The sequence below is a fragment of the Sabethes cyaneus genome, chromosome 2 (genome assembly GCF_943734655.1).
Source record: "Sabethes cyaneus chromosome 2, idSabCyanKW18_F2, whole genome shotgun sequence".
Classification (NCBI taxonomy): domain Eukaryota; kingdom Metazoa; phylum Arthropoda; class Insecta; order Diptera; family Culicidae; genus Sabethes; species Sabethes cyaneus.
The window spans coordinates 163,507,130-163,530,942 of NC_071354.1; the positions used below are offsets into that span (position 1 = coordinate 163,507,130).

Genomic DNA, 23,813 nt, shown 5'->3' on the forward strand with positions numbered 1-23,813 from the left:
TTCCATTAGAACTAATTCCGCTGCACCGGCCAGCACTAAACCTGGCTCTCAGTCTCTACTTTCTTGCCAGTGCGATTCTGGTCAAGCCGTATCTCCTCGTCAGATGGCATTAGCAGGTAGACTTTTTCTTTGTCCTGAAACTCAGATCTTTATTAGCGTAAATTTAATAAAGCGTTAAAATTATTCATCGCAATACTCAATACCTTATGGCTCCTCGGCCGGTTCAGTAGCAGCAAAAATTTTACCAGTACGGACGCCCTGTCGGAATCAGAGCGGCTAAACTTGGGTTAGACCCAGGTTTGGCAGCTGCTTCCTTGAAAAGTTTACAATCTGCGTTTTATCTTTTGCAATGGCCTCCGATGGTACCGTAATTTTCAATTGCAAATAAAGCACAATTCAAACCGCACGTTCCTACGAAAACACATTATTAAAATTGTGGACTAAATAATTACACTCGAAAATAGTATACTTACCAACTATTAATGCAAACTCCACGAACATCATCCCGTAACGCCATTTTCTCGATACTCAGATTTGTCAACAGTTATATACAGGTATTTATATACAGAATCATTCTATTTTTTGATTGATTTAATAGAGACCCTACGATCACAGATTAAATTCGCCAATAAATCGGGTGACGGGTCAGGTGACCAAAACCGATCCCGTTTGATGATTGGTCAGTACTCTTAGTTGGCAAACTAATCCTTGCAGCCTAAATCGACTCTTTGACCGATTTAATCAATACCCTACGATAACAGATTAAATTTGCCAATAAATCGAGTGACGGCTCGGGTGACGAAAACCGATCCCGTTTGATGATTGATCGGTGCACTTAATTGGAAAACTAATCCTTGCAGCCTAAACCGACTATTTGACCGATTTAATCGATATCCTACGATAACAGATTAAATTCGCCAATAAATCGGGTGACGGCTCGGGTGACGAAAACCGATCCCGTTTGATGATTGATCGATGAACTTAATTGGCAAACTAATCCTTGCAACCTGTACCGACTCTTTGACCGATTTAATTGACACCCTACGAAAACAGATTAAATTCTCCAATAAGTCGGGTGACGAAATGAACCAACCTACGAAACCCGACTATGTAGGTTGATTAGCAGGTTGATGTCTTAAGCACCCTATTTCGTTGGTAGACGCGTAAAATGCCATCTGTCAAACTTTTTATGGGGTGGTTTTAACGGTTTTAACCAAGTTCTGAGAGCCAATGAGATATGCACAGGTGAGGAAGAGAGCTTCGATGTGTTTCACTGATTTTTCGTTGCATTTTTTTTACATTGGTATGGATGCTTGTCGCATAATAAATTTGTTCAAACAACCCGGGTTGAAATGAGATGAATTTTATCTATCTAATAAAAGCAAATGAATATCAAAAATTCATCCGATTTTAACTTAGAATAAATAATATTTTCATCCTCACCTTATATGCTCTCATTGAGCAAAAAAGCTATCAATCCGTCAAATATGAAATGGTTCACATTCTGAACTGATTTTAACCACTCAAGGAGAAATAAGCATGGAACTGTCAAATTTTAACCAAAAAGTTAATATTTCGCGAAATGGTTCACAGCCTGAACTGATTTTAATTACGCGAGGAGAAATAACCATCGAACTGTCAAATTTTAACTAAAAACACCCCATCGGCAGGCAACCATGTTTTCGCTGCCAACATCTCGTGTGTGCGAAAATGATATAGCATGTCAGCACTGCGTTTCACTCAACTGCCAGCAGTCTGATTTGGGCCCGCTGTCAAATTTTGAGCCCACGACATGTTGTCGCTGACGTTTACTGCAGCTCGTTGTAGAGATGTCGATGGGGTGACTAAAAAGTTAAAAATTTCGCGAAATGGTTCACAGCACAGCCTAAGTTCGTTTCAGTGTATATTTTTGTGACTTTGACTGATATCTGGGTAATTTCTATCTATATATAAGAATTAACACTTTACCGTGCATAAAAATAAATAAGTGTGCAGAGAAGAACGCAAAACTTTGTTTAAAATAAAGATAAATAAATTAATGGTGTTAAAAACGAAATTCGAACTCCACAGTATGTCGGTTTTGTAGCTGATTAGTACCATAAGTACAACATCCATTCCTGTTTAGATTTCATTAATCGTAGATCTCTGTACGCTTACAGCGGATTTTGCCATGTCAATAAGTGTACGCGTCGTAACTATGAGAATCACGAGATTGTTTTATTTTTATACGATGTTTACCAAGGTTTTTCTATCGAGATTTTGCGTAATTTAGTGGACTGGAATAGATACAATGGCTGTTACTCAATCGTGTTGAAGACAACAGATACGTGGTTGTTGTTACATATCAAGTTCTAAGCGATTTAGAATGACATGAAATAAAGTGTGATGCATAAATAACACGAAAACCAGCAATTGGCAGCTTTATTCTATCATCGTTTAGTTGTTTAACATATGAACTCAAAGCCAGCGGCGTATTGAGCGCTAACCTCAAACAAAGGAGAGGAGCAATATTGAAAGTTGTGATATAACACCTACTACCACGGGCGCAAGTGTCGATCAACCAAACGGAAAAAAGGAATACCTGTATATTTCATACCCAAAGTAAATCATTTTGAGACTGAAAAACCTTTAATTTTGTACAAGGTATCCTCCATTCTGGGCAGCACACGCAATGGATCGCGATAAAAATGATACATCTTCCAACACAGGAATTGCAGGCGGCTTCGCTGGCTGCATAACACGCTTCATTTGCCAACCATTGGACGTGCTGAAGATTCGCTTTCAGTTGCAAGTGGAACCGCTTAGTGAAGATCACATGACATCAAAATACCGCACTATTGTGCAATCAACGAGACTGGTTTATAAAGAAGAAGGGCTCCGTGCTTTCTGGAAGGGCCATAATCCGGCCCAGGTGCTATCTGTTATCTACGGAGTGTCTCAGTTTTCTTCATACGAACATTGTAATCATCTGTTAAGAAAGATTAATACCTTTGAGGAGCATCAAAATGTAAGGAATTTTATTTGCGGAGCTCTCAGTGGAACGGTAGCAACTGTGATAACCCTTCCTTTGGATGTGGTTCGTACCCGACTGATTTCGCAAGACATGAACCGTGGATATAGAAACTCTGTACAAGGATTAAAAATGATATATGTCCATGAGGGCGTAAAAGGAATGTATCGAGGCTTAGGACCGGCCGTGTTGCAAATTGCCCCTCTAACTGGAGGTCAGTTTATGTTCTACAATATTTTCGGAAGCATGTTTCGACAGTATTTCAATATAAGTGCGAGTGAAACCCTACCGGCAATCGAACTGCTCATCTGTGGCGGTTTAGCGGGTATATGTACTAAGCTTCTCGTGTACCCGCTAGATTTGGCCAAAAAAAGGTTGCAGATCCAAGGATTTGCCAAGAGCCGACAGACGTACGGACGACACTTTGTGTGTCACAATATGTTTAACTGTATGTACAATATTGTTAAGCAGGAAGGATTCATCGGCCTTTACAAGGGACTGCACCCAGCACTGTTGAAGGCGTGTTTTATGTCGGCTTTCTATTTCGCAATATATGACGAAATGGTGTGGATCCTGAATCACTGATACTAAGGTAAATTGCCGACGTAGTTCTTCGATCTTTAGTACTTTATTACAACGAATGTGTTTTTAAATGTTTTCAAACAAAGCAAAGCCTAGGAGCTCACTTCCGTTTTTCAAATTTCGTAGCCAATTTTAAATTTTCACGCGATTATGGGGATCGTGCTGCTCGCGCCACAAATTAAACGTTATTTCGGGTCGGGTATCAATCCTTGCGTCAGTACCATGTGAGGGAGGTACTTTCACTTGTTTCACTAGCTGTTGAAAATTTTTAAGCTTACATCCTAAGACATTAATACCTTGGTAAGGCATGATGCGGGCCAAACCAGATTTCTCTATATAACCATGGGCTACCATAACTTCTAATCGTTACTGCTTGAAACAAAATGTCAAATATGTGGGCTCAACTAAAAGATCCCAGTACTAACCATAGCATTTATACTAGAAAGCGCTCGACTCCACTCCTAACATAGGTATAATTCCCCTCCGCCATCCTTAAAATGTGTTCGCGGGACAGCTGCAAACCAAGCTTTTTCAGTTGACTATTCCATCACCAAGTGCGTGCTTGTGGTTTCAAATTTGCAACTAGGTAATTCTTTTAGATACTGACACATTCCAGCGTTACGGGACACAATCAGCGCAACCATTGTTACCGTGTGAATCGCCTCCTGCTTCACCAATTTTTTAGCAAATATCTTGTAAAATAGTTGTTTAAAGAGTACATTATCTTCTACTACAATACTAGGGATTTGATGAAACAGGAACTGATCTGCATAGCAGGGATAGCGTCCCGTAACGCTGGAATGTGTCTAGTAATGAAAGGGCTTTCATAAGCAACGTTTATTGAGAAGTTACTGAATTATTACCCTGCATCATGACAATGTTTGGTCACATGTCGCACCGGTCGGACGCACTTAATTCTTCTCGATATTGCTTCTTTCCGACTAACATTTGTTTAAATCAATGGTACAATGAGGTGGGACAATCAAATGAGCAATTCGAAGCGCGATGAGCTTGACAGCCCTTCTGGATTCATAAAGAACAATAAAGATTATGTGTAAAAGACGGGAAAACATATTTTTAAAGCTCATGTTATCTGCTGTGCTTTTGCTGTATTCATAAATATATTCTTCGTGTTTATCCCCCATGGAAAATACGTCAAAGGATATAGAAATTCTCTAAACAAATGTACAGTGTATATACAACGCTTCCGTCAGTCAGTTTTGCTTTTATTCTTTTTCTTGTATTACCAAACAGATTTATGATAAACATGTTACATCAATTGATATATTTATCGATTCTTTCTTTGTGTTTCTAATCTGTCTAACCAATTTGTTAACTTTCCAGCTTCTATGGCGATATGATTGAACTACAAACGCTTAGCAAAAATCCTCAAACTCCTTGGGGTCCTAGATTGTAAGTGATCAGCAAACCGGCTAAAACGACAGTACTAATTATATATTGTAACAGGAAAAAGTGCTTAAAAGTGAATTATTAGGCGGAACCGCTAAATGTGGTCAATTAATATTTGCACCTATTTGTGTATGTCGTGTGGCTTGTTAGTTGCCACGGTACCATGTATGGCTGAGGCTGAGTCTTAACTTATTGCTAATTATATTGAGCTTAGGATATTTTGTGATGATTGTAAGAGACGTGAAGGAGGCGCAAAACAGTGATCGAAGCTCCTAATCTACGAACCGCATGCGTGTCGCAGTATTGTTAATGTACAACACAAACATATTAAAAAAAGAAAATAATTAGCGTTATATCAAGTTCAAAAAGCAGGTAGATAGATCGTATTTATCAATTCAATGATTTACTAACGAAACACAGCTCTCAACGACTACGGTTTTATTTATTTGTACATTTTATACACCAAAAAGATCTTAGCATACTCGCCACGAATTGTTCAAGTATCGATTTGTCGTTTTAGTTTGTAAGAATAAGTTTGTAACGACTAAAACGAGGGCAAACGAAACACGTATTGATCCACCAGACTTCCATTAATACCATAAGAAGAGTAATGTAGTCAGTACGCGAATAAACTAATGGTCTCTATTCAGCTCAACCTGGTATAATACCAAATCTTACCATAGATTTATTATGAAGTTGGGTATAGAAAAGAGTAGACGATAGCACGAGCTGAACCATGCTTTTAGATTTAATAATTAACGTTTAAGCGATAATGTCTATCTGAAACTTATTGTATCGACAATAAAATTCTGCAGAATTGAATGTTACTAACGAATCAATTCATTTTAATCCACAACACTGTTAGGGCTTGAACGAAAATGTATTATGGAATTCGGGAACTTTCGATATCACATGTATAAATTCAAACTCTCCCAAACTGCCATTATTCTGAAGATCCATTTCTTTGAGTATCTGAAATATGCAAATAGGTAAAACTGACTGAATTATAATCTCGACACATTCATACCACTTCAGCAATGGTCTCTTTTTCCACTTCTTGTAGCTGGTCATACTTGGTTAAACGATCGCATACCGTGCAGATGTCCTCTTTAGTGATCATGTTATCATTGTCTATATCGAAAACTCGAAATGCCCATGCCGCCTTGACGCGCTGGGGGCAGCTTTCGGACATTACGCTAAACATGTCCAGAACATCTTCGAACGAGCATCGAGTGTCGCATTCCGAGGAGAACAGTTCAAATAGACGATCACGAAACGGGTTGTACTGTAAAATTGTAAGATAAATGCTATAAGTGTCATGGTTTCAGTTAAATTTGGGAACCGCTTTTAAATTATCTTGAACTGGAACCTGTCCTGGCGACAGGTGAAAGCCCTGGTTGGTAACAGTTACAGTTGGCAGCGGAGATCTCTGATTTCATCTTTTTGTTCTGGCGAACCGACGGATCATTAAGTAAAAAAGTGATGAAGCCGTAGGAAAGTGCGCAGCGGGGGGATGGGAGGGATTGGATTGCGGATAAAACTTAAAGGATGATCGATTATTAAGTGGCGATTGCCAGCGTTGAGCGAGTGCGAGCAAAAGTGGCTAATGCATGCGTTAATTTCGGATGCCAATGAAAAAAAAAACTAAAAGATAATTCTATGGAACAAATTTTCTTTAAATTTTAGGAGTACTAAAGTTTACGATACTTAAAGTTTCTATCGTGTTTCTATAAATTTCTATTGGAAATTGCAACGAACGTTATCGATTCTAACTATTGATTTCTTAAGACAGATATTTCAAAAAATAAAGAAATTCAACGAAATGGTTATCCGGGACCTCGTCCTCGCCCCCTGAGTTATCCTCTCAGTTTTGTTCGTACTTTTTACGGAGATCAGATATCAAAAAATTCTTTTGACATGACATTTCTGAAGGTATAACCACTCTTCCTAAGCTTCCTGCAAAAGTGCTTCGTCGCCCTGCCGGCCTTATAGCAGTTGGTCGGAATCTTAACTTAGTAAGGTCGATGAAGAAAAGATAGACGTCGGTATATTATCCAGCTCTTTTTGGCGATTATTTGCTTCCTCGATTTGGCTTCGAAATTATTGAAGTTCATCCTCGGTTTGAGGTATACCCAAAAATTTTCTATCGGACGCAGCTGGGGCACTTTGGGTGGGTTTGCAGTTTTCTTTGGCCGCTCCATCTCCTCTACTGATCTCGCGACACAATGAGCCGAGGACAAATTCGATCAAAAGACCACATCCTTCTTTGCGTGATACTTCGTGATGAAGACGGCCAATTGCGGCACGTAAATCGTAGTGTATATCTCTGTCCACCGCAAGCTCTGTACGAAAGAACAGCGGCTTAGATATTCCCAGGGTGGCCACGTATTCGAAAAAAGGGGGAAAAGCGGGAGAAACTCGGAAATTCAAACCTGTCGGGAAAAAGTCGGAAATTTATCAAAAGTTGCTCTAAATCGGGAATTCATGAATTTACGTGCAAACGGCCAACGTGCCAAAATTTTACTTGAAGTTATTGAGAGTCCTGTCATTCTGAGACAAATGAATATGGACCCCCCAGAAAAGAAAACTTGTACCCGCCAGAAATCTCCTTTACCTGCAAGGACGCACCTGCAACCTGAGCGTAAATGTCTAATCCCTGGTACGTGTAAGTGATGTTGCTTATCGACCAATTCCCTTTTGGCCCTTCATACAAGAGTTGGGAAGCATGACCAATCGTTGAATATGTTCAACACTTTTTGACATGATAGGCTCATTGCTATGAACGGATGTTCTGCTGAGGCAGGTGGTAGTACCATATATTCATATATTCAATTTTGGATGCCAATTTACAAGACCTATGCAGTCAAAACCCTAATATACAACAACGTGCATTATAAAATGCCAGATACACTGATTTGCTGCTTATGTTAATGCTTATTAGTTACCAGGAATGGGTAGTTTACTATACAAATTTGCAATCTTTTCTCACAATAAAGTAGAAAACAACTCCCCTGTCCCCTCATTGCATAGCCAGAAAGCGGATAGTAATATTCGCCATGATTGTACAACATTTCGCCGAATATCATTTTGCGAAAAACTTTAAGCGGAATGTACCATTTCACGGAAAACTTTTTTGTGGAAAGTACCATTTCACAATCTTCTCCTTACTCGCTGTCGCTCGTTCCAGGAAACCCAGGTAGACCTAGGAAAACAAATAAACCTAGACAGTAGTGATTTCTGCGGGGAGTTGCCTCCCCCCAGTGGGCGGCGCTTCTGACGGCGGGTCGCCGGCAACACTCGCGGCCGTCTCGTCCTTAATGATCTAGTGTTACTATAGATAGTTTTTGTGGTCTTGTCTTGTCTAATTGACTAATGTTTTATGGAAGAGTCTCGAATTTCTCGAGTTCGATTAGTTTTTGAGTTTCGCAAAAAATTCTGTTTTATTTGTATGAGATCCCCCACCACAGGAGTAAGAGGTCTCTAATAAATCTATCATAAAATAAATTCACCAAATGTGGTTCCATTTGCTTGATTAGTTCTCAAGTTATAAGAAAAGTTATATTTCATTTGTATGGGAGCCCCCCCCCCCCTTAAAGGGGGGATGGGTCATAACTCGCTTTCTAAAGAGGAGAGGGATCTCAATTCACCATAGAAAAAAATCTTGCCTCCAAAACCACTTACGTATCAAATTTGGTTCCATTTGATTGATTAGTTCTCGAGTTATGAGGAAATTTGTATTTCGTTTGTATAGAAGTCCCCCCCCCTCTTAAAGTGGGGAGGGGTCCTAATTCACCCCGGAAATTATTCTTGCCCTCGAAAACCTTCACATGCCAAATTTTGTTCCATTTGCTTGATTAGTTCTCGAGTTATGAGGAAATTTGTATTCCGTTTGTATAGGAGCCCCCCCTCTTGAAGGGGAGAGGAGTCGTAATTCCCCTTCTAAAGAGGGGAAGGGTCTCAATTTACCATAGAATAAATTCTTGTCACCAAAAACACCCACATGCCAAATGATGTTCTATTTGCTTGATTAGTTCTCGAGTTATGCAGAAATTTGTGTTTCATTTGTATGGGGGGCTCCCTCTTAGTGGGGGAAGGGGTCTCTAACCATCACTAAAACCTTTCCTGGCCATGAAAACCTCCACATGCAAATTTTCACGCCGATTGGTTTAGTAGTTTTTGATTCTATAAGGAACATCCCGACAGAAATCCATTTTTATAGGGGAGTGTCGTCGTGGTTGGGCCACGTTTTGGAATTCGCCCATAACTTTCGTTTCAAAAGAAATTTTGGAAATCTAAATACATCGTTGCAAAGGTCTAAGAATAAGGTATATTTTTGGAAAGTTTTGAACTGATTGCTCGAAAAATAAAAAAGTTATAGGCATTTGCGTGAAGACAAAAAATGCTGTCATAGTCGGGCCATGTTGAGCAGGTTGGGCCACCCCAGAAAATCTAAGATATACGTATTGAAATTCTATATAGGGTAGACGCACCATTAGTGGTGGAAACTTGAATTATTCCATTATTTTTGCATATTTGGGTACAAGTTTGGTAAGTATCGAACTACCAGTAACAGTATTATTTGATAAGTATCTAACTTGTACCAAAATCTGCAAAAATAATGGAATTATTCGAGTTTCCACCACTACTGGTACTACCACCACTAATGGTGCGTTTACCCTAGAGACATGAAAAGAATGAATTCCGTGAACAGCGACTCATATAGATACAAATACCTAATTTTGGCGATCTTGTAAAATCAATATTGCTACAATTGTCTTTTCCAAAGTGTACAACTACAATGAAAAATACAACAAAAATCTAGGTTTTTATCGTATTAATTTGCTTTATTTCATCACATTTTACGTGACTCACATTTACTAGCGATTATTGCGCTTCTGCGCTTAAAATTCTGGTGGCCCAACCAGGGACCGAAACGGTTACATTTTTTCTATACATTTGCCAGTATGCAGTGGCATGTCATAATCTCAGCCAATACCGTCGCTTCGTATTGTTTCTATATCGAGAGAGCCTATCTCTTGATGTGTTGAAACTAGCTGGAATACGTACATGATAATAAGCAAACGTTCATATTTCACTGTGACCAGTCGAAAAAAGTGTCACAGTATAGAAGTGACAGGCATTCGCCGCTTTTTGCTTACAGTTCTAGCTGGAATAGTATGGACAAGTGATAGAGAATAAGGTGTAATTATTGATGCGTTTTTCACCTGAAATTTATGTAATGAAAATTGTTGAATTTTTACACGGTTTTGTGGTTGATCACTATAGTATTTCTTCTCGGTGCGTGTGTACAAGAAATCTGCCGCATGACTGGTCGCAAGAAATAATGTCAAATATCTTCAGATTTTGGTACATTTTACGTCCCTGGGCCCAACCATGATTATTCAAGTGGCCCGACCTTTACAAATAGCGCTTTTCTAGTATTTTACCTTAACCTTCCCAAACACCTTACTGGAGGGGATTTTTCTATAGTCTTCGTGTGCAGCACAATGCACTTCATACATTTTCAAAATATATCTCGTTAGTTGTATTTCATGAATCATTTCTTGAAAAATTCATTGCGTCTGGAAAACTTTTTTTGTAAGATTTAGTCACTGAATTCAGTACGGGTGTTTTGAATACACGATTGAACTTCACAATATTGTGAAAAGTTAGCTGTAACAGTAAGAAGTTTTACAATGGTTGTATCATAGATGTCATGAGTTACTAAAACTGTAAAATCGTGATGGCCCGACCATAACAGTGGCCCGACGATAACGACAATCTATACCTATAAAGAAGGATTTCTGTCTGTCTGTCTGTCTGTCCTGTGTTCCTTATAGAATCAAAAACTACTGAACCAATCGGCGTGAAAATTTGCATGTAGAGGTTTTTGGGGCCAGGAAAGGTTTTAGTGATGGTTAGAGACCCCTCCCCCCACTAAGAGGGGGGGCTCCCATACAAATGAAACACAAATTTCTGCATAACTCGAGAACTAATCAAGCAAATAGAACCAAATTTGGCATGTGGGTGTTTTCGGTGACAAGAATTTATTCTAGGGTAATTTGAGACCCCTCCCCTCTTTATAAGGGGAATTATAACTCCTCTCCCCTTTAAGAGGGGGGGTTTCCATACAAATTTCCTCATAACTCGAGAACTAATCAAGCAAATGGAACCACATTTGGCATGTGAAAGTTTTCGAGGGCAAGAAAATTTTCTATGTTGAATTAGGACCCCTCCTCACTTTAAGAGGGGGGGCTCCTGTACAAATGAAATACAAATTTCCTCATAACTCGAGAACTAATCAAGCAAATGGAACCAAATTTGGCATGTGTGTGTTTTTGGAGACAAAATTTTTTTCTATGATGAATTGGGACCCCTCCCCACTTTAAGTGGGGGGGGGGGCTCCTATACAAACGAAATACAAATTTCCTTATAACTCGAGAGCTAATCCAGCAAATGGAACCAAATTTGGCATGTAGGTGTTTTTGGAGGCAAGAATTTTTTCTATGATGAATAAGAACCTCTCCCCACTTTAGGAGGGGGGGCTCCTATACAAATGAAATACAAATTTCCTCATAACTCGAGAACTAATCAAGCAAATAGAACCAAATTTGGCATGTGGGTGTTTTCGGTGACAAGAATTTATTCTATGGTAAATTGAGACCCCTCCCTCTTTATAAGGGGAATTGTAACTCCTCTCTCCTTTAAGAGGGGGGGCTTCGTTACAAATTTCCTCATAACTCGAGAACTAATCAAGCAAATGGAACCAAATTTGGCATGTGAAGGTTTTCGAGGGCAGAAAAATTTTCTACGGTGAATTAGGACCCCTCCCCACTCTAAAAGGGGGGGCTCCTGTACAAATGAAATACAGATTTCCTCCTAACTCGAGAACTAATCAAGCAAATAGAACAACATTTGGCATGTGGGTGTTTTTTTTGGTGACAAGAATTTATTCTATGGTGAATTGAGACCCCTCCCCTCTTTATAAGAGGAATTATAACTCCTCTCCCCTTTAAGAGGGGGGGCTTCCATACAAATTTCCTCATAACTCGAGAACTAATCAAGCAAATGCAACTAAATTTGGCATGTGAAGGTTTTCGAGAGCAAGAAAATTTTCTATGGTGAATTAGGACCCCTCCCCACTCTAAGAGGAGGGGCTCCTGTACAAATGAAATACAAATTTCCTCATAACTCGAGAACTAATCAAGCGAATTGAACCAAATTTGGCATATGTGTGTTTTTGGAGACAATTTTTTTTTCAATGATGAATTGGGACCCCTCCCCACTTTAGGAGGGGGGGTCCTATACAAACGAAATACAAATTTCCTCATAACTCGAGAACTAATCCAGCAAATGGAACCAAATTTGGCGTGTAGGTGTTTTTGGAGGCAAGAATTTTTTCTATGATGAATTAGGACCTCTTCCCACATTAGGAGGGGGGGCTCCAATACAAATGAAATACAAATTTCCCCATAACTCGAGAACTAATCAAGTAAATAGAACCAAATTCGGCATGTGGAGGTTTTTGGAGGCAAAAATATTTTCTACGGTGAATTAGGATCCTTCCACACTTCAAGAGGGGGGGCTTCTACACAAATGAAATACAAATTTCCTCATAATTCGAGAACTAATCAAGCAAATGGAACCATATTTGGCATGTGGGTGTTTTTGGAGGCAACCATTTTTCCCATTATGAATTAGGACTTCTTACCTTTTTAGGAGGGGGTGGGGCCTCCCATTCAAACGAAATACAAATTTGCTCATAACTTTAGAACTAATCAAGCAAATGGAACCAAATTTGGCATGTGAGAGTTTTAGATGGCAGAATTTTTTTTCTGTGGTGTATTACGACCCCTTTCCCTTTTAAGAGGGTGGGCTCCCATACAAATGAAATACAAATTTCCTTATAATTTGAGTACTAATCAAGCAAATGGAACCAAATTTAGCATGTAGGAGATTTTTGAGTCTTGAATTTATTTTATGATAGTTAGAGACCTCTCACCCCTGTGGTAGGGGGATATGGACTCTCATACAAATAAAACAGAAATTTTTGCGAAACTCAAAAACTAATCCAACTCGAGAAATTCGAGACTCTTCCATAAAACATTAATCAATAACAAGACCACAAAAACTATCTATAGTAACACTAGATCATTCAGGACGAGCCGGTCGCGAGTGTGGCCGGTGACCCGCCGTCGGAAGCGCCGCCCACTGGGGGGCTTGCAAAACTCGAGATAGTGACAAAGATCATCCGAGATTCATGATTTATGTACAACACAGGTTAATTTGTGGCAATACGAAGTTTGTCGGGTCAGCTAGTACCCTATATAAGAAGATTTATTTTCAAGAGATATTTTGCTCCCACCACCGGTAGTGCCGGATTTACTGGGAATCTCAATAACCGCTAAAGTTATCAACTACCCTTCTAAACACGCTTTCAGTGGCACGAACATTGATTTGTCGTACTATGTCATCGTTTCCCTCAAATACTTGAACAGCGATTCCTCGAATCTGTTGCTTTCGATGATTACCATCCACGATTAAAACTAAATCTCCAATCTATATCTGCTTCCGATCTCATCGGATTTTGGATCTATTTCGATCTCCTATCTAACAGACAGCAGACACGAACGGCCATTGTTATGTCTAAATCCTTTACAATACCACGCTGGACATGATTTGGTGTCGCCTCATTTTCTGGTGAATCTTGTGGCAGATATACCAACGGGCGCGAGTTAACCATATCCTTTTCCTCGGATAGCGACGTGAGAAAAAATTCATCCGTCAGCCTACGACCGTCATCTAATGCCTGTATAATTTGTTTTATCGAATGCACCATGCATTCCTACGTCCGTGTGGAAATAAAGCACATTTCAAAATGGGATTCGTAGATGTTTCTGCAGCTTCAGTATTATTTCGCTTTATTTTCTCCAATTCATGGCTTCCGACCAAATTTAACCTTATCGTAAATGTATCGTTGATACATTTTTGAATTGCCATCAGGCGTCAAACAGATGAGTGAGAAAGATGAGATGAGAAACTGCCACTCACCTTATCCCCCATCGTCGTCTTACATGAACTTCTAACTGATGGTGCTAAGTAGTCTACACCCAATGAGCTCCCTGTTTCCGTTCATCTTTCCATGGCGTCCCATGACGCGTTCAAGATCCGCGTTGTTTGAGCCAATCTTCGCGCTGAAGTCGCCCAAGTGGATTTGGTCCCCTTTCGGGAAAAACACTATTAATAATGTCATGATGAATGCTAAGATGGCATCAGGCTTAACATGCTTTTTGCGTTTCGATTTTGCTCCGCCTTAGCCAAGCAGTATATGTAAAAGTGGTGTATGGGACATTTCTTTGTTTCCGTTTCCATTTGCAGCACAAGGTGGGGCAGTTAGAGTCAAGTCTGTCCAAGGCTGAGAGAAGGTGGTTGTGACAATGATGAAAGAGTCCATGGGGACAACGCTAGCGCCATAATGAGCTGATGACGATGAATTAATGAGGAGGAAGAAGAAATTGCAAAACTTAACTCTACCCAGACCCGATCTCAACTAATTACAGTACCGCCCCGCTAATCCGACAAATTTATAGCCGGATTAGCGAATTTTGACTCGATAATCCGACAGTCAAACTGACGTCAGCGTGAGTTTGAAATGTGGTTTTGTTTACATCCATACGTAAACAACTCCGGAAATTTTTGAAAATATTTGTCGTAAGAACGCAATAACTATGTTTTATACTCAGTAATGCTCAATTTCGTCAACAAAATACTTTGAAATTCTTAGTTAGTGTCGAAATAAGTGCAAGCACATCAGTCTATTGAGAATAGCAATGAAAATATTATGGCCATAGCAAACGTGAACGTAGTTAGAAGCAGTACCATTTCCATTTAGTTAGAAAGAGTGCCATTCTGACGCTAAACGAAGGTAGTGTTCGATTGAAAGAAGTCAAGCTCAATACTTTTTAATTCGGAATGTTCCGGATTAGCGAGATCCGGACTATTGAGTCGTCGGATTATTGGATGTCGGATTAGCGGGGAGATACTGTATAGTAGCATAGAGATAAATTAAACGTTATTGATTGGCAAACAATTTTAAGGAATGTGGACAGTGTCGTAAGACCCACCAAAATAAAAAAAAACACGAAAGTCCAGATAATTTTGGAAAAAATTATTAGAATATATGCAACCAGCTTAAGCTGGCCATACTGCCACAAAAGACGATAATTAAGACTGTCGCAGTGGCCTTTTAACCCAATGCCCTTCTGGTATACAAAAAAAAAGCTGGCCATAAATAATGAAATTAGGAAGTACAATGTTAAGACGGAATATGAAATCAAAGCTCGCCAGCAAGGATGATTCCTCCTCAGAGTAAAAAAAAAGAGAAGAGAAAAATTCACACTTTACTCACTTTACTGCATAGATGATGCAACCGCCGTGCAGTTCTCCAATTGAAACGCTGTTGGGGACACATTCCCTACCTAGAGTGAATATATATAGAGTGGCGACAATATCAAAATTGGAATGGCAATTATCTGTCAGTGTCATTCCAATCGAGCAGACGACCTATCCAACGCGTATGCAAGAAAGAGAAAGAAAATTCGCATTGCATACCTTTGGGATGACATGTCGTCACTCTGTATATAGTCACTTTAACCCTACCTTGTACCTACATACCTGCTATCACAGGGTACCTGGAGTGATCCCCGCTACCAACCTCAGTTTGCCAGTCCCAGCTTGTATTTTGCATCTGTTCCGATCAAACCTCTTTTCTGTCTTTCTTGGACCATTCTTCTTTCTTCCAGTTCTAGTTACTATTTTCGTCGTCAGCGTCTTCTATCCTCTGTGATGACCTGAAATACCCTTGTTGCCTCTCATACACATGAATACATTATGGAAGACGAGGTTGAAAAGAGAAAATAAAAAGAAATGGGATTTTTAGTCAGTTTTGGTTGGTATATTATTCGAGAAAAAAATAAGAAAAGAAAAGATGGTCTGGTCGGCGTGCGAGACAGTGTTCTTCAAATCTAGCTCCCAAGAATCACTAAAGTCAACTTGAGTGAATGTGGAATCGTAAAACTCCGCTTACGTAACAGACTAAATAAAAGGCAGAGTCAAACAAAAAAACTCTGACTCTTTTTAGCTCCCACTCCCATGCGCCACCCGGGAGTACGCCCCCAAAGGCTGAATCACCAAGCCCAGGGAAAAGTGGTGTACGGGACATTTCTAGGGTTAATAATCATCTACAATATTACTAAAAAAAAGTAAAGTTTTATGTTATGTATTTACGGCGCCATAGCGCTGCAATGCCGTTGGTCGCAAAAAGAGCGCACTTTTTGCTATCAACGCAGCAACGTAGTAACCTTATCTATACCTATAAAGAAGGATTTCTGTCTGTCTGTCTGTCTGTATTTTGTTCCTTATAGAATCGAAAACTACTGAACCAATCGGCGTGAAAATTTGCATGTAGAGGTTTTTGGGGCCAGGGAAGGTTTTAGTGATGGTTAGAGACCCCTCCCCCCACTAAGAGGGGGGGCTCCCATACAAATGAAACACAAATTTCTGCATAACTCGAGAACTAATCAAGCAAATAGAACCAAATTTGGCATGTGGGTGTTTTCGGTGACAAGAATTTATTCTAGGGTAATTTGAGACCCCTCCCCTCTTTATAAGGGGAATTATAACTCCTCTCCCCTTTAAGAGGGGGGGCTTCCATACAAATTTCCTCATAACTCGAGAACTAATCAAGCAAATGGAACCAAATTTGGCATGTGAAGGTTTTCGAAGGCAAGAATATTTTCTATGATGAATTAGGCCCCTCCCCACTTTAAGAGGGGGGGCTCCTGTACAAATGAAATACAAATTTCCTCATAACTCGAGAACTAATCAAGCAAATGGAACCAAATTTGGCATGTGTGTGTTTTTGGAGACCAAAATTTTTTCTATGACGAATTGGGACCCCTCCCCACTTTAGGAGGGGGGGCTCCTATACAAACGAAATACAAATTTCCTCATAACTCGAGAACTAATCAAGCAAAGAGAACCAAATTTGGCATGTGTGTGTTTTTGGAGACCAAAATTTTTTCTATGACGAATTGGGACCCCTCCCTACTTTAGGAGGGGGGGCTCCTATACAAGCGAAATACAAATTTCCTCATAACTCGAGAACTAATCAAGCAAATGGAACCAAATTTGGCATGTGAAGGTTTTCGAAGACAAGAATATTTTTTATGATGAATTGGGACACCTCCCCACTTTAGGAGGGGGAAGCTCCTATATAAGCTAAATATAAATTTCCTCATAACTCGAGAACTAATCAAGCAAATGGAACAAACTTTGGCATGTAGGTGTTTTTGGAGGCAAGATTTTTTTCTATGATGAATTAGGACCTCTCCTCACTTTAGTAGGGGGGGCTCCTATACAAATGAAATACAAATTTCCTCATAACTCGAGAACTAATCAAGCAAATAGAACCAAATTTGGCATGTGGAGGTTTTTGGAGGCAAAAACATTTTCTATGGTGAATTAGGACCCTTCCACACTTTAACAGAGGGGGCTTCTACACCAATGAAATACAAATCTATACCTATAAAGAAGGATTTCTGTCTGTCTGTCTGTCTGTCTGTCTGTCTGTCTGTCCTGTGTTCCTTATAGAATCAAAAACTACTGAACCAATCGGCGTGAAAATTTGCATGTAGAGGTTTTTGGGGCCAGGAAAGGTTTTAGTGATGGTTAGAGACCCCTCCCCCCACTAAGAGGGGGGGCTCCCATACAAATGAAACACAAATTTCTGCATAACTCGAGAACTATTGCTTGATTAGAACCAAATTTGGCATGTGGGTGTTTTCGGTGACAAGAATTTATTCTATGGTAAATTGAGACCCCTCCCTCTTTATAAGGGGAATTGTAACTCCTCTCCCCTTTAAGAGGGGGGGGCTTCCTCATAATTCGAGAACTAATCAAGCAAATGGAACCATATTTGGCATGTGGGTGTTTTTGGAGGCAACCATTTTTCCCATTATGAATTAGGACTTCTTACCTTTTTAGGAGGGGGGGGGGGCTCCCATTCAAACGAAATACAAATTTGCTCATAACTTTAGAACTAATCAAGCAAATGGAACCAAATTTGGCATGTGAGAGTTTTAGATGGCAGAATTTTTTTTCTGTGGTGTATTACGACCCCTTTCCCTTTTAAGAGGGTGGGCTCCCATACAAATGAAATACAAATTTCCTTATAATTTGAGTACTAATCAAGCAAATGGAACCAAATTTAGCATGTAGGAGATTTTTCAGTCTTGAATTTATTTTATGATAGTTAGAGACCGACCTCTCACCCCTGTGGTAGGGAGATATGGACTCTCATACAAATAAAACAGAAATTTTTGCGAAACTCAAAAACTAATCCAACTCGAGAAATTCGAGACTCTTCCATAAAACATTAATCAATAACAAGACCACAAAAACTATCTATAGTAACACTAGATCATTCAGGACGAGCCGGTCGCGAGTGTTGCCGGTGACCCGCCGTCGGAAGCGCCGCCCACTGGGGGGCTTGCAAAACTCGAGATAGTGACAAAGATCATCCGAGATTCATGATTTATGTACAACACAGGTTAATTTGTGGCAATACGAAGTTTGTCGGGTCAGCTAGTAACCCCATAAATATAATAATGCTAATTGCAGGGATAACTGTCCAATCAAAAAGTGCGCAATCGTTCATAAAAGTGCTATTTTAGCTTAAATCGGTCCGAAATCTTCGGCGCACTTATTGCTTGGAATGTAATGAAAAAGTGCGCCGAAGATACCGAAACCATTTAATGTAAAATAGCACTTTTATGGGCGATATCGCACTTTGGATGGTACAATTTTCCTTGCAATTAGCAATAAGTAATTCTACAAATGGCCCATACACTATTTCTTCACATTCTGCTAGGTTGGGGTGCAGTAATCAAATGAGCAAAATCGAAAAGAGCCTGCCAAACCTGGATGGCGCAAAAGGACAGGACTGGTCAGTTACGGTTACTCACCGTACAGACTAGCCTAAACGATGGACTATACACTTTGAACAATTTTTTAGGTTTTACCAACAAAACCAGCAGCGCGGATGTGAGCAAAATGGTAGAGCTCATTTCATATTGTCAGTCGAATCAACGCGTTCGTTAGGCATGTTACACGAAACTATGTTGATACTCAAGTATCACTTACGTCGAGTGATATGTTATCGCCTTCCGTCTGTTTGATCAGTTTGGCAATATTTGTTTGGAATTGTGAGCATTTCAAACTTATTACGCACGCTTTTACGGTATCAAAAATGTTGTATTTACTGGCAAGCAAGTATGCTTCAAAAGTATTTCTTTTTCCTACCTTAAGTTGGGGAAAAACTTCCATTATTTGTCGAGCGGGAAAACGCCGGTGCAGATTTGTGCGTATTTCACTCGGTGCGAGGCTCGAGATTTTTTCCAAAATTAGTAACACTTCCCATTTTGTCAGAAAAGTCAACTCGGTGTACTCATCAAGCTGTTCCGCACTCAAAATGCTCTTCTTTGCACCCATGCTGTCGAACGATAACTGAATAAGGCACAAATAACGTAAGGCGAAATAAACAAACCGTGCAAAACTGAAGCACCATTCACAAAATAATAAACATGATTGTTTGACGACTATGAAAAATCAATTACCACTAATAAAAGGCAAACGGTCTCCAATTTGTCAATGAAGTCAAAGACACCATGTGAAACAACGAGTTTCATTTATTTCTTTTGAGATACGCAATGCACTGTACGTAACTCACGCTCTGCATATTTAAAATGACTCATGCATCGTTAGATTCACACTAACACTAATTTCGAAGTTTTGCCACCAACAAGAACTACGTTATTTCAAGTCGGATAACTTAACAGCTCAATATGGCTTTGCTCGATGCCCGCTAATGTGCAACCTTCGCTTTGTTGGTTTACTTGGTTCCGTTTCTTCTTGTGCATCTCCGTCACAAGACCAGACTGTAATGAGACCGCCCTCGCCGGTAGTTATCAGACAATTTTCCTGCAAAACAGACAAATTGATAAGCATCGAAATTTAAGTGAATGAGCAGCAATAAAAAGAATAGGTACATTCGCTGTACGACGCGACGGTCTGTCGATAACAAGTATTTAAACTGCTGATAAGAGCACTAATTTCTTACCTTTTCATTATAGACACTAGCTCTAACAATTTGCGCATTGTGTTGCAGGTTCCAGTGTGGAACAAAGCCTTTATTGTCATACCTAAGAGTTCGAAGACATTCACTGCAAATAAAAACGATAGTAAGTCCAATCACTGTGAATAGCAGACAATTATAGTTCCTGGGAAATAGGTTGTTTCAAAAAATTTAAATATGGAGTACGACTTCAGCATATCCATAAGACTTGCTTTTACAATAATGATCGGGTGTAATTTGAGTTTTAAGCAGGGATGGTTCGATCACTTTGACTCAATTTTGATTCATTTGACAGTACCGTCTTAACGGGGCCAAATATGACAAAGTTATATATGGGACATTTATAGAACAGGTTATCATCTATAATTTTGCTGAATAAAGTTTTGCTGTATCTTTTGTAGTTACGGCGCTACAATGCTAGTATCATACCAGTGACTAAATGAACGTCCATTTAGTCACTGATGAGTTACTAGCGTTGTAGCACCGTAACTACAAAAGATATAGCAAAACTTTGTTCAGAAAAATCGTAGATTAGAACTAGTTCTACAAATGTCCCATATATAACATTATCATAGTTGGCTCGGCTGAGACGGTACTGTCAAATGAATCAAAATTGAGTCAAAGTGATCGAACCATCCCTGGTTTTAAGATAACATTTTTAATTGAGGCGATTCAATAGAAACAAAACTTTGATAGGTACATCTTTTTCTCATGAGAAATTAAGCATATTTCGCTTTGTTTTCAAGTATTTGTTGAATCAACTTAACATAAGTATTGATACTCATGTTGACATTTTGGAAGCAACCGCTTAACCTGTCGTTTTTACCAGTGTTCCTTCTACTTTGATTTTATAATTACTGAACATATTCCCATATTTGGAGAAGACAGAAGAGGCTTTTTACGTTTATTTCTACTAGTTGTTTTATTACTCCGACAGATAGGTACGCATTTTGCCTACAACTTGCAGGTATCGTCAATGTCTGTTTCGACATACCATAATAAATAACTAGTTGAATTTAACTGAAAAGCTTTTTCTTTTTCTGAAGTACTAGAACGCTCAATAAAGGAGCTTTAGTCGATATTCCAATATATTTACCAAAGTATTTAGTATTGATAATGGCAAACGATAGGTTAAATCGGTATCAGTTCTAAATTTTGGAACGAATACTAAAAGTAAATAATAGACATACCCTTTGTTATAATTCGAACCAGCCAGTAGAAAAAATTCCGACTGGTTATTGTGGGCAGCAATTACGTTGCAGTCAATCGATGAAGTTCGCCGAATTTCAGACGTAAGTTTCTCCCGACTGAATTCTACTTCTTGAGCTTGGTCCTCAACATCGAATAAATGAAAGTCGTTCGTCGTAGTTATGCAGGATATCCAGTCTTTCTTTGCAGGACTAAAATGCCAGTTCAGTGTTTCGATAGAGTTTTCCACATTAAAACAATACTGCATCGCATCATCTTCACAGGATTGCGAAATGTCGAACACATTAATAAGACCGTCTACACTACCGCTAGCTAATAAATCTGGATTTTTCGGATGAAAACGGACGTTTGTTATGTCTTCGCTGTGGCATTCCCAATAACTGCCCAGAAATTCGCGCTGTCGTACATCATAAAATAGTACGAAGCTGTCGCCAGATTTTTGAACTTCCGTAGAAGCACATATCACGCGATCGTTTTGGTTGATATCGAAAGAGGTTACCGTTTTTTTGGTACCTTCAGAACAATCTTCCAAAAAGGCAATCGGCTTTTTAATCCGCAAGTCATACAACGTGATCGTGCCATCTATCCTGCAGGTCATGCACAAATTGGAATCCTCATTGAAAAATCTAGCACCTCGAACTGCACTTTCGTTGACGTGTGTATCGTTTAGTGTTAATTCTTTGTTAGTCGATATCTGATAAATTTGAACTTCTCTCTGAGATAAGCCAACTGCCAGAGTTCGACTATCGTGCGACAGCGACAGGTAAAGTCCGCATGCACGGTTTGGTGAAGCTGCAATCTCGTTACTGTTCTCAATGTTTAGTTTGAAAAGTCGTTGTAATTCGTCAGTTTTGCAGGAATCTGAGTCTGGAACCGGAGTTTCCTCATCCGAGCTTTCAGGATCTAAAACATATCGTAATGGTTACTTCGTTTTATTCTATTTCACGACTACAAACTATCAGCTATCTTCTAATAAATTATTCATGATTAATGTTCTTTGAGTTGAGTTCAACAAACTCAAAAATAGAGTACATAGTTGATATTGTAAGATACAATTGAATTTTCGATATGAACACAAATCATTCCTATATTTGATAATGCAGTTTAACCTACCTTCTAACATTATTGCTTCACCATTAATGTTAATCCGCATACAGTAGAAGTACAATGCCGCACTTTTGAAAATATTTTGATACAGGCTGCGACGACACAAGAAGTAAATATTAATTTGATTTGTTTGCAACTTGTTAACGTTACGAGTTTACAACTTATAACTGCGGCTACCGGGCGGCAAACAAAACCCACGTGCTACTGACGCTACTGACTACTGTACACTGAAACAAGAATCATGGTAATTGTTACCATATTAAAGGGTAAAATTAAGAGGACACACCAGCGAATTTTTGCAGAAAAGATTTCTGTTTAGCTTAAGCAGTGTTCTTGTCAAAATTACTATGCGGTACTTTCGGCGTTACCCCGATACATAACAAAAATAACAGAATCGTATTCAAAATTGCTAGACATGACCATGAAAGGTGGTAAAATTATCTGAGAACATATTACTTGTACAAGAATCATGGTAAATTTGAATAGCTTTTTCATGGTACTTACAACAAGCATGCGTTTTCTGCAAAATTGTGCGAGATACTATGATTTTTGTTTCAGAGTATAAACACGGTACGGTAAACACAATATTGCCTTTTAAAGGCAAAACACCCAAAAAAATACCAAATACAACCAATGAGATTGAAAATCCGCAGGTGAGGAGAATGCGAAAATATCATTGTCATCCAACCCATCGGCAGGCAACCATGTTTTCGCCGCCTACATCTCTTGTGTGCGAAAATGAGATAGCATGTCAGCACTGCGTTTCACTCAACTGCCAGCAGTCTGATTTGGGCCCGCTGTCAAATTTTGAGCCCCGGACATGCTTTCGCTGACGTTTACTGCAGCTCGATATAGAGATGTCAATGGGGTGTTGTCATCGCAAACACATTTTCAAGGGCTTCCCGACAGTAGTCATTACAATGAAAAATATAATTCCTTGTACGATTACTCCCGGGTAAACGCGACTACGACCCGACGCGACTTCGCTCTCATTCGTTTAATACGCAGCCCTTTTTCACCGGAAGCAAGGCTGCGTATTTAAACTAATGTGAGCGAAGTCTCGTCGCTTCGCACACTCAAAATATTCTGCACATAACTAATAGTAAATTTCTATATGAAAATCCATCCATGTTTGGCACATAAAGTTCACTTACACATTGGAAAAATCTATGTGTGGGACACATATAGAAATTATATGAAAATGACCATGACCTTGCGTATGACCTTCTTCAAGGTGCGTTGTGATCATTGCTGTTGGAGACCCCTTGCCGTAAAGCGCAAAACCCGCGAAACACACGAAAG

At 39.4% G+C, this 23,813-nt stretch overlaps 3 protein-coding genes across 4 annotated transcripts; 1 reads left to right on the forward strand and 2 right to left on the reverse strand.

Moving 5' to 3' along the window:
- Positions 1 to 1,998: 1,998 nt before the first annotated feature.
- LOC128734417 (mitochondrial thiamine pyrophosphate carrier-like) lies at positions 1,999 to 5,811 on the forward strand. Its single transcript, XM_053828615.1, has 3 exons — positions 1,999 to 2,102; positions 2,160 to 3,602; positions 4,937 to 5,811. Exon 2 carries the CDS (start codon positions 2,672 to 2,674, stop codon positions 3,593 to 3,595), a length of 924 nt encoding a protein of 307 aa, XP_053684590.1. The 5' UTR covers positions 1,999 to 2,102; positions 2,160 to 2,671; the 3' UTR covers positions 3,596 to 3,602; positions 4,937 to 5,811.
- Positions 4,822 to 19,595, reverse strand: LOC128734418 (calcium and integrin-binding family member 2-like). Of its 2 annotated transcripts, XR_008411977.1 has the most exons (4): positions 19,364 to 19,595; positions 6,030 to 6,287; positions 5,681 to 5,974; positions 4,822 to 5,025 (listed from the first exon to the last, which is right to left on the reverse strand). XR_008411977.1 is itself a non-coding variant. In XM_053828616.1 (3 exons), exons 1-3 carry the CDS (start codon positions 19,550 to 19,552, stop codon positions 5,864 to 5,866), a joined length of 558 nt encoding a protein of 185 aa, XP_053684591.1. In that variant the 5' UTR covers positions 19,553 to 19,595; the 3' UTR covers positions 4,822 to 5,863. The 2 variants fall into 2 exon arrangements, 1 of the variants encoding a protein (XP_053684591.1); XM_053828616.1 differs by having other exon boundaries at positions 4,822 to 5,974.
- Positions 19,596 to 19,778: 183 nt separating this feature from the next.
- LOC128737422 (WD repeat-containing protein 89) lies at positions 19,779 to 23,104 on the reverse strand. The gene is made up of 5 exons (XM_053832054.1): positions 23,016 to 23,104; positions 22,518 to 22,603; positions 21,386 to 22,307; positions 20,181 to 20,283; positions 19,779 to 20,041 (listed from the first exon to the last, which is right to left on the reverse strand). Exons 2-5 carry the CDS (start codon positions 22,555 to 22,557, stop codon positions 19,901 to 19,903), a joined length of 1,206 nt encoding a protein of 401 aa, XP_053688029.1. The 5' UTR covers positions 22,558 to 22,603; positions 23,016 to 23,104; the 3' UTR covers positions 19,779 to 19,900.
- Positions 23,105 to 23,813: the final 709 nt, after the last annotated feature.